Genomic DNA, 11100 nt, shown 5'->3' on the forward strand with positions numbered 1-11100 from the left:
TTTAATGGTTGTTTGAATCGTAACCTAACGAAGTGAAAGTCAAAAGAGCTATGAAAAGCACCCTGGTTTGGACTCCACTCCCTTCTTTACCCTAACATTTATTAACTATTTCCCCCTTCTACAGCTTTATCATCCTTTGTGCCACTTCAATTAATTGCTTGCTTTTTTATTCTTGGTCTTGCTGCTTTTATTTCTAGGAATCGTTTTTACCCTGAACTTCCTCCCCTGCATTCTTAAATTAGTTTTCAGCATCTATAGACGTTGCTCTCGCGTTATTACCGCTATAATCTAGCTGCTGCTGACTTTTTTACCTTTGGTTCTTATTTTTCCCTTTCAACCTGAAATAACCTTACCTCCCTCCCCTTATTAACATTGGTTAAATTGGTTATCATGCATTAATTCCTTTTTGATGACATAATATAGTTCATCAAACAAAACTTTCGCTCTATTTAAGTGCATTCAGATAATCTACTTAACCCTGATTTTCCTCCCCTACTTTACCAGATTTTAAATAAACGTAATTTTCCTTCACAAATTGCCTCTAGATGCCGCTGGCCTTTTATTTATTTATTTTTTCTAATTATTCCCGCCAAACTTTAATGTACCTGAACTCTCTCTCCCCTTGCTCACCTTGTTTAAATTTATTTACCTTGCTTGGTATAAATTTAAATAATTAAAAATCACTATTGCTAGCATATATTTGAAATTTTTCTTATCAAAGGTTGTTCGCATTAGGAAACAAAAATTATTGCCCTCCTTTCAACGTGATAAAATTTTAATTGCGACGAGTTTTAAGTAAGATTAGTCCGGAGAAGCGAAAATTCGTCTTTTTATCTCGGCGGTGTGAGCGGTGACGTGCTGCGCTGCTTCGGTGTTGGTCGTCATCGATCATGAGCGCGAGCGAGAAAGGAGGCGGCGGCCGCGAGCGCAGGCAGAAGGCCGGCATGCCCGCTGTTATCTGGTGCTGAGCGGCGACTCTCACGTTGCACACTGCGGACGCGGACTAATCGGTCGGGACATGTCTGGCGACGAACGTGCGGCGGACAACCTGGAGGAGCAGGTCGGTCGGCTCGACCTGGACGGCCCTGAGCACGACGAGCGCCAGCCGGCGGCGCAGCACGATGAGTCGACGGCGCCGCCGCCCGGCCACCAGCGCGGACAGCGCAGCTTCCGCAGGCGCGGTCGCGGCGGCCACCGAGGCCGCGGCGGCGGCCGGCCGCACGCCGACGACCAGCAGTACGCGCCGGCCGCCGACCAGCAGCAGGGCCCGGCCGAACGCGGCGCCGCCAGGGGCCACCGACGCTTCTACAGGGGCGGCGGCGGCGCCGCCGCCCACAGGCCCAGGACCAAGAGCGAGAGGTCCTCCCGTGAGTCACCCTTTTTCCCCTAAAGGTCAAAGCACAGATCCCGGCCACCTTGAAATTTTTTGTAATTTTGGTCAAATCTTATGGCCGACGAGTGTATAATTTAAACAAAAATTCCGGTAAAGAACCAGAATTTAAACCTCTCAAAGGGTAGTCTGTAAATAGTGTTTTGGAAAAAAGCAACCTGAATAAATCTTGCAGCAGAGCTTTTGGCAAACTTGTCTAATTCGCGCTTTTGTCGGCGGCGTGGAAAAGTGCTGGACGGAATGCGGGAGCCGCTGCCGCAGAGCGACCAGGCGCTGTTCGACGGCGTCGAGGACTTCTGGGACGTCGTCGTCGCCGGCTACGGCCCTGAGATGACCGAGGACGACCTGTGGGAGGTGTTCGGCCAGCACGACGTCGCCGAAATCATCCAGTTCCACACGCATGACATGAGGTATTGGTTCGAAAAAAGGCAGATCGAGCTCAAAATGCCATTTTCCATCCCTTATATATCAACTCCTGATTAATTTAAATAGATGTAAATTTTAAAGGTGATACCTATGCACCCTGAGATCAGGTTCAGAAGTTTTCAAAGCTCTAAGATGTTTAGTTTGATTTGTATGAATTTCTGAAAATTGGAAAAAATGATTTTATTGGTGCCAAAATGATTTTTGTAGCTTTTATTTCTTCTCAAACATCAATCCCTGATTATCATACAGGGTTGAAACTTTTTGTGTTTATACATCTGCATGTGGAAATGAGATTTGGAAAGTTACAAAGGTGTAAAGGCGACAGTTCAAGTAAAATTAATCCCGGAAAATCGGAAAAAATAAGACTCGTGTGCATCCAAATCATTTTATCAGGCATTTTGAACCCCAAAAAAACAGCCCTTCGAATAATACAACTGGCTTAAAATTTTTCATGATAGTAATAGGGCACCCTGAGATTAATTCCAGAAAGGTTCGACCCTATCAGGTCGAAGGTCGTTCCAAAATTAATTTTTAAAATTTAAATTACATTTTTTCTGGACTAATAAATTTTTCATAACCTATTGAAATCATGCCTCAGGGTAAACTAATGGGACCTGAACTCAGGGTGTATAGGTAACAGGCTGAAAATCATATGTCAAAGGGTTAATAAAGTATTTTATAATAAAAAATTGCGATTATTAGAATTTTTATGTTTTTAAATTTAATTTTTGTGATTTTCCTATTAATTAAATGTTTTTCTATTTCAGGCCGTACTGCCACATCTACACGACGACGCAGCGGATGACGCAGGAGCTGCTAAAGTGCGACCGCGACCTCTTCCGCGGCCACCAGCTGCACGTGGCGCTGTCCGAGGACCTGATCGGCCGCTCCATTTCGCAAACGCTGCGCAAGCAAGCGTCCAAGGCGAACCGGCGGCCTCAGCCCAGGACTGCGGACGACGCCGAGCAGGGAACCTACGAGCCTCCCTTGTCCGCCCCCGGCCCCACCGCCGCCGCCCCCTCTGCCGCCGCTTCGGCGCCGGCCGAGGACGACGATTGAGTTTCTGAGTTGCGTGTGCGCGACCGCTTTTCTCTGCTTCTCTTCTTTCATTCCAATTTTTATTTAGGGGTGAAATGCACCCCTGGTGTGCCGAGGGATCATCTTTCAACCCTCAGAAGGGTGGATAAATTTGATTTTCGGTGGAATATCGATTTGTCACCTTTAAAAAAATGATTTTGCTTTGGTTAAAGGCTTTTTGAGACGTTTCTGGTCAAATTTAGATTAATAATTGGCTTTTCAACCCTTAAAAACAACCCCTTAGTTTAGGGGTGGGTTGTAAATATTTTAAACTGTGATTGACAATTTATAAAAATAAAATTTTGTTATTTCACCCCTTGTAGTGAGGGGTTGTTTATGCCTCGACACATCCCCGAGTATTAAATCACGTCAACGAACTTTTTGTACTACTAACATTTCCGTTTTTACCGCGGCCGAATCGTGTATCGGCCAAATGCTAAAAATTGTGATAATATTCGTTAAAAATAATGTCTTTTGCGGCGGCTAATTCGTATCTTAAACATTTGTTTACCAAAGAGGGAATTCATATATTTACCTTTTAAATTGTTGAAGGTGGACGAAAATAAAATATATTATACGCTGAGAGAAAAGTTAAAGCAGCCGCGTTTCATTCCAAAAACATGAATCACCCACCAATGGAAGCAGCGACGAGTTATTCTTGATTTATGAGATCGGATTCGACTGATTGGACGGGATTAGACGCACAGAGGCCACTTACCACAGGTGCGATAACTGCTGACGCCCCACAAGGGAATTGAAAAAAAAAAATTCAACACGGCGCCGAGATCGTAAATAACTTGAATTAATTTAAAAAATTACTTATTTTTATTTTTCCTATTTTTAAATTAATTTTATTTAAAAACGCCGAGATCGGAGCGAAGGGCGAAGGGAGATGGAAACGGGCCGAAAGGTCGCGCGTTTTGCTGGCACTGTACATTCACCTGGCGTCAGGTACGGGCAGCCGGGGAGAGCCGCGCGCGAAGGGAGGGGGAGGGAGGGAGGGAGCGGCGGCGGCGGCGAGCGAGCGAGCAAAACGGCAGTCGAGTGCGAGTTGGAGCCGCGGCCGGAGCTGCACTCAATCGGTTGTGTGTCTCGGTGTGTTATGTGGATTACCGCCGCCTCCCGCCCTGACCAACACTGCCTCAGGTACGCACCCTGTTAAATTCACCCTTTCGTTGTAACCGAAATTCGCGGAATTCGCAGGGGTGGTTTTTTTGGTATTCGGTTGGAAAATTCCTTAAGCACCTGTCAGGTGGAAATATTTATTTTTTATTAATTATTAAATAATTATTTAGAGCACTTGTTGGGAGTTTTTATTGGAGATCCGTGTTGGCGTTCGCGGTGGAGCGGGTCAATAATAAGCAACGAGAACCAACCGACTTGTTTTTCGGTTGAGGAGAGGAGAAGCAGCAGCAGCAGCAACAAGTGGCCGGCGCGTCGCTCCTTCCCGCCGAAATGCAGACACGATTATCACGATCCGAATTCATTTTGAAAAATATTTCCAACGGTAATTAAATTTCTTTCGAATCTAAAATGCAGAAAAAATAAAAATAAATCACATTTTTTTCACCTGTCCTTGGAAATTCGGATTAATCCATTTTAAAAATATAGAAAGAGGTCACATATTTAATTGCCTTTCCTTAATTTGCCACTAATGAGGAAATTAAAAAATTTCTGCTTGATTGGCGATTTGTCTAATTGTTTGGGGCGACGACGGCGACGGTTGCGAACGCGCGGCGAGATGAGGTCATTATCGCGGCGAGTCGCCCGGGGCGCAATCCACCTTGGGACCCGCACGGACAAAAGCAAGGGAACCCTTTTTCCTTTCCCCCCGGTGAGGGTGCGCATTGCTGCCCCCTTTGTGGCGCGACAGGGACCGGAAACGGCCAGCCACTCGGCGACAAAAGAAATAAGCCCTTTGGGGAATTAACGATAATTGTTGTTTGAGCTCTCTCGCGGCTGTGGTCGCGGCGCTGAAGGAATGCAGTTATAATAATCATCATCTCACGTGTGTGTGAGTAAAACGAAACGAGAGAAACAGGCGAAGTGCATTAGGCACTGCTCTTTCTCTCCTCTCTCGACTCGACAGCTTCCGAAATACAATATTCCCTGCTCTGAGTGAGAAGGAAGGCCGCAGAAGGAGAGAAAATAGAGAAAATTCCTCACCCGAAGATTAATCCGACCTTTTTAACAAAAAAAACTCGCTTTTTATCGCCTCGTTAAAGCTCGAATGGCTTTTTTCCTTCTTCCGAAAGATATCACATTTATAAATGGAGAGAAATTCTTATTATTTTAAATTTTTTAAAATAATCACAAACGCTTTCTTTTCTCGAATGGGACAATTTCCTGGGAGAAAAAAAGCCTCAGTTCCCACGCGGAGCGGTAAAAGAATTAAAAATAAAAAACGGCTTGTTAATTTTCTGTTTTCCTCTCGGTCATTCCGAGAAGCATTCCTCGATCTATGAAGTCGGTAAATTTTCGTCCAGGGTGTCAGGTTTTGTCTTCGGAACGTGATTTTTCTCCAAAGCCGCGGATTACGAGTGCATTCCTGCTGCGGCGCGAAAGAAAAGACGCCCACCCGTGCGACAAACAATCAACTTCGAAAACATTTTTCAAAGTTTTCTTATTGCGTCGGTTGCTAGTTGCTCGCGCGCGCGTCTCGTCAAAAGGGGACGAAGAGAGAGGGGCACAAGTAGGATTTCTCACGCTTTCCAACACACAAAGGGGCGCAAAACACTTCCGCTTGTGCTGAGCAGCTGATGCACTAAACTCGCGGGCGACGAGAGAAAGAAGAAAAAACAAACAAACAACATCGACGCCAGGCATTTAGTTCTAAAAATAAATCTAAAGGTGCAGCATCAAAAACTCGTTGATTTTTTAATTTAATATTTGGCCAAAAAATCAGGGTGATTTTTACCCTGATATCAGGTTCAGTAAAATTAGTCGTTAAAATTAAATTAAATCCCAATTATTTTGAAAATTTCACCAAAGGGATTTTTTATTACTGAATAAACCAACCCCTAACTGGTTTGGAGGGTTTTAAATTTTCAGGGTGATTTATCTGTACCTTGAAATGATGGTGTGAGAAATTTTTGACTGTCAGATTAATGGTCTAATTAATATTAATTTTTTTAAAATATTAGAAATTTTTTAAAAATTCAACCGGAGTGGCATCTTCACCCCTTCATAAACCAACCCCTAATTGCTTGGGGAAGCTATAAATTTTCAAGGTCATAGACTTTTACCAGCTGATTACGTTAAATTAGATTTCAAAACTGTCTTAGCCGCGGATATTTTTTTAAAAGATGTCAAAAAATTAGAAAAATGATTTTTGGTCAAAAATTTAAATTTCTTCTATTTAATTTTTTAACCTCTGAAAAACACGTAGTGAGTTTTAAATAAAGCAAAAATTAAAATTAACCTCTTTGGAAATATTCAATTTAATCATTTTTTTTTCTACCTGTCCATGCAAGTTCTGGGAGCGTTTTTTTTTTATTTTCGTAGCGTGTCGAGTGAGGAGACAAGTCGGGGCGTATGCTCAAGAATCGAGAGATATAAAAGAAAAGAATAAAAAGGAATTGGGCGAGTCGCGTGGCAACCGAGGGCCGCTCCCTGTTTGGCGGCAAAGTGCGGCGGGGAAAAGCGGAAAATACACGAATTCATTCAAACGAGATGCGCGCGCGCGCGCTCGGTCGCGGATCGGCCGCCGCTGCCGAGAGATAAAGTGGCTGCGTGCATCTCGCTCGCATCTCGCAGCCAGCAGCGGCAGCAGCAGCACCGGCGAACGACGACTTTGCAACGTCACGAGCGAGCGAGAAAACAGGTTTCGAGATGACCCCGACCGCCGCTGCCGCCGCCGTTCGACGCCGCGCGCCACGCCAGCGACACAATTCCCAGCTCGACTTTTCCCGCAAACTCAAAAGCAACACGCACTAATTGAATCTCTCATCAGGCCACCTTCCAACTAGAATGCACCCTGGAATCAGGGTCTTGCGATTAAAGTCGCTCGAGAGCGGACTTTTTATTTGGAATAATCGTTTTTTGCCATTTTTCGATGGATGTAAACAACTCAAATTCGACCTGACAGGTCCGTAACTTCCTGAACCTGGTATTCGGGTGCGAGATAATTACCCTGAATTTTTAGAAGCTTTAAATATGGCTCAGGTGAGGAAGGGATAGAAAATGCCACAAATCGTTACTTGAGCTATTTCAAATTGATTTTTCTTATTTTTTGGAATTTAATTTAAAAATAAACGAGAACCTGACACGTTTTAAACCTAACTGAATCTCATCTCAGGGTGCAGCTTAATGAGTAAAAAAATAGAAATCCCAGGGAATGACGGGGGTTGGTTAAATTATGAGGGGTCGAAAATACAGATTTGGCTCATTTCATTATTTTTGGCAGACAATTTTTTTGTTAAATTTTTTAGTTTAAAATTTGCATACGAGTATTCTCGGAACTGAAAATCGTGAAAAAGTAATTGAAGTTTTCCGTTTGGCGCGGCGAATTAATATTGACCTTGGGGCAAAAGGTGCAGACGCGCTTTGAATAACTGTTTCTCTCGGCTGCAAACGCGCGCAATGGCCAAATATTTTTATTATGTAACGCGTCTCCTAGCCTCAAGCCACATCTCACGCTTCACCGCCAGCGTCCACAAACCAAAGCGCCCGATTCTCCACTTAAAAAAAAAATCGGGATCTAACAATAAAATCAAAATTAGGAAAATTAGGGTAACATTTTTATTGATTTTTGCAGATGCGAGAGAGTGTGAGGAGAGTGGAGCAGCCGCGGCGGCGCTTTTCCTCCGACATGCGGCGCCGCACATGCTGAAGCACATGCTGACCCCCGCGTCGCCGGGCCCCCGGGCCCCGCCGCTCGACCTCCTCGGCGGTGCCCCGCCCCCCAGACACCCCCACAGATCACACCACCCCTCACAGGTAGCAAAATCCGCTCAGAAGAGTTCAAAACCCAGATTGTACAGTCAATTTTAAAATTTACCCTGAATTCAGGGTCAGGTGAATTTCAGACCCTGATGTCAGGGTAAGCAATCTATCCGAAATGTTGATTATCAAGAGCTGAAACTACTTTTAGCATAAAAATCCTAAGGTTTAAAGCAATAGACCTGAATTTCATACAAAGGCTCACCTGAACCTGAGCTCAGGGAAAACACAATCTTTTTATAGGCAAAATTGTATGGTCAAATCTTAGATATTATTTAATATGGTTGTTATTTTAAAGTGGCTTCATTTTCAAGTCGATGGACCTGACCCTGAGATCAGGGTAATTTAAAAGGTTAACTTCAAAAATGTTGCCCTGCATTCAGGGTGGGTAACCAATTTATTTATTAAACAAAAACCTTTTATCAGGTTAAAAATTGAACATATCTTACCCTTGCATCAGGGTAGCAATTCCTGACCTTTGTGATTTTTGCCCTTGCAGCAGCTGAACCTGAGTTTGGCGTCGCACCACAGCGGGCGGCTGAACCACTCGCACCTGTCGACGCTGTCGACGTCCAAGCACTCGCTGGGTGGCAACTCGAGCAGCGTGAGCCCCCTGGGGCCGCTGGGCCCCCCGGTGGGGCCACTGCTAGGCCCGGCCGGCGGGCCCAAGCTCGCCAACGGCGGACTGCACCTTTCGTCGGTGCCGCGGGGCCGGCCGGCGCCGCCGCCGGCGTCCGCGTCGCCGAGCGGGCCGCCCGGGGGCCACGGGAGCCCCTCGACCGGCCCCCCGGGGGGCGTGCGCGAGATGATGACGTCGCTGGGGCTGCTGTGCCTGGTGTCGCTGCTGCTGGCGCTGCTCGCGCTCGTCTTCCTGCTCAAGATCTCGCCGGGGGCGCCGGCCGGGCCCCCGGGAGGCACCGAGGGCCACGTCACCCCCGAGGAGTACGTCGTCGTCTACGAGGTGACCTTGGCGCTGTGTGCCCTCACCCTGTCGCTCAACCTCTGCTGTCTGCTCGTGTGCGCCATCCAGTTCCTCTTCGCGGTCAAGCTGGCCAGGACCTTGCACAACGCCCCCGACAGGTACCCAACCTGAAATAAATACCCTGAGCCCTGAAATGAACACCCTGAGCCAACCCTGACCTTGAAAACATGTGCCATGATATACCTGATTAACCTTTTCTCTTTCCTGGACTGTAAATTATTTATCCTGACCTACCTATATTCACCCTGAGATCGACCCTGAGCTACTTTTGGCTACTTAAATTTAAAATTTTCATCATTTACAATTCTCTCATACTATATTTACTTCATCTGACCTAACCCTGGCCTATTAAAGCATACCCTGATTTACCCTGAGCCGTAAAATAAACACCCTGAGCCAACCCTGACCTTGAAAACATGCGCCCTGATATAACCAAATAACCTTTTCTCTCCTTTATTGTAAAATTCTTACCCTGACCTTACTATATTCACCCTGAAATCAACCCTGAGCGACTTCTGGCTATCCAAATTTCGATTTTTTACTATTTACAACATTCTCATACAATATTTACTCAACCTGAACGCAAACTGACCTAACCCTGGCCCATTAAAGCATACCCTGAGTTACCCTGAGCACACAAAATACTTTCATGTCGAGCTCTGCTTAATTTTAAATCACTCGGAGCACGTCAAAGCCAATTTTAACCCTTTCATGAGAAAAACCTGACTATTTCTGGTCTACCCTGATCTTACCCTGAGCATTCTGCATACATTTTACATTGTAGAATTTCGGAAAAATCTCGTAAATTATTATTTTTAAATTAAATTAAATTTTTCAAAAGGGTCGAGTGCGATATTTGAACCTTTTGAAGGACCGACCACATTCTAATTTCCCGTTAAAATGTAAATTTTGAGCTGGTAAATTCCATTTGAATCGAAGATGAAAAATCGAAGGTGCAGATTGTGGAAAGGATTACATAGAGGCGCGCGGACGGACGGCTTTTATTTTGCCACACACTCTGTGAGCTGAATATTCTTACGTCACTCTCACTGACGGAGGCATTCCTCAGGCCGGCTCCCCTCCCAGGCTCCGCATTCTCGTTTTTCTCTCGTGGCCACTCGAAACTCTCCATTCGATTCTCTCTCCTTGATTCGCACCGTAACACGTTTCCAGGCCAAAATATGATTCGCGCTCTGCCGATTTCGGCATCGCCGCATTTCACTTTTTAATTAAAATGAAAATTTTCTAATAATTTTTTTTTCACGTGTCAGCAGAACCAACAAGTACCTGCAGAAATCGTCGGTGACCCGCATGTGCGCGGTCGGCGGCTTTTTCGTCTCGATTCCAGTCTTTCTGACCGGTGAGTTAAATTATTACCGAAAATGCAAATAATTCAGGACGCCATTTTTTAAAATAAAAATATTAATTCTCGACAGGCATCATCTTGTACACGTTTATCCAGTTCCACTCGACGCCGGCGATTGTGACGAGCGTGTTCATCGGCCTCGGCATCATCTTCTGCGGCTGTGCGATGGTGCATAATGTCTTCGTGTGGCAGCGGGTGAGGCCCTGAAAATTTTTAAAAAATTGAAAAAGAAAAAAATCGAATCAATTTCCTCTCGGATCGGCAGGAGAAGACGAACGCGGTGAAGGCGATGGCGCAGCAGCAGCGGCAGTTGTCGGTGTCGACGTCCGAGACGACGTCCGGGACGCAGCTGCGGCAGGACACGCCCCTGACGCCGGCCGGGTCGATGCCGGCGGCCACGCTCGACCTCAGCGGCCTCGTGCTCAACCCGCACGAGCTGTCCACGCTCGTCTGAGCCCCCGGAGCCGCCATCTTGCCCCCCTGCCCCCCGAGAACTCTTATTTGTTGAAAGGACACACGCGCGCAGTGCTTCTAAGTTATTGTTTTGTGCCAACGGACTAAGTAAATAAATGTTATATCCGCCGCACCAATCGCATTTTCTTCAAAATTCTAAATGTTAGAGCAAAGAACTAAAATTTTCTCACTGGGTTCGTTCCACTTTGACTTGCAAATTAATTCGTTTACTTTTTGCAACGCTTACATGGAGTCTGAATTTTACTATCTATTTTGTTTTCGAGTTTCGGAGTGGACATTTTTTAAAAAAAAAACCGTGTAATTTAATTTTTATTGTTCAATCGTGCTGATTTTTTAAAATTTAGACTCCCCTCGCCGAGGTGAATCGGTTAGTGGTACATTTTTTACTTTTTATTGCAGCTATCTGTTCGCAAGCGTAAAAAATCGTGAAAATTCGGGATTTTA

The 11100-nt window shown here is 45.4% G+C and overlaps 1 protein-coding gene across 2 annotated transcripts; it reads left to right on the forward strand.

Annotated features, from left to right (window-relative positions):
- The first annotated feature begins 3910 nt into the window (after positions 1–3910).
- LOC135946007 (uncharacterized) lies at positions 3911–10768 on the forward strand. Of its 2 annotated transcripts, none has more exons than XM_065493991.1 (6): positions 3911–4039; positions 7650–7831; positions 8334–8914; positions 10088–10176; positions 10253–10377; positions 10448–10768. In XM_065493991.1, exons 2-6 carry the CDS (start codon positions 7718–7720, stop codon positions 10634–10636), a joined length of 1098 nt encoding a protein of 365 aa, XP_065350063.1. In that variant the 5' UTR covers positions 3911–4039; positions 7650–7717; the 3' UTR covers positions 10637–10768. The 2 variants fall into 2 exon arrangements, with proteins under 2 accessions (XP_065350063.1, XP_065350073.1); XM_065494001.1 differs by having other exon boundaries at positions 10091–10176.
- Positions 10769–11100: the final 332 nt, after the last annotated feature.

The sequence above is a fragment of the Cloeon dipterum genome, chromosome 1 (genome assembly GCF_949628265.1).
Source record: "Cloeon dipterum chromosome 1, ieCloDipt1.1, whole genome shotgun sequence".
NCBI lineage: Eukaryota > Metazoa > Arthropoda > Insecta > Ephemeroptera > Baetidae > Cloeon > Cloeon dipterum.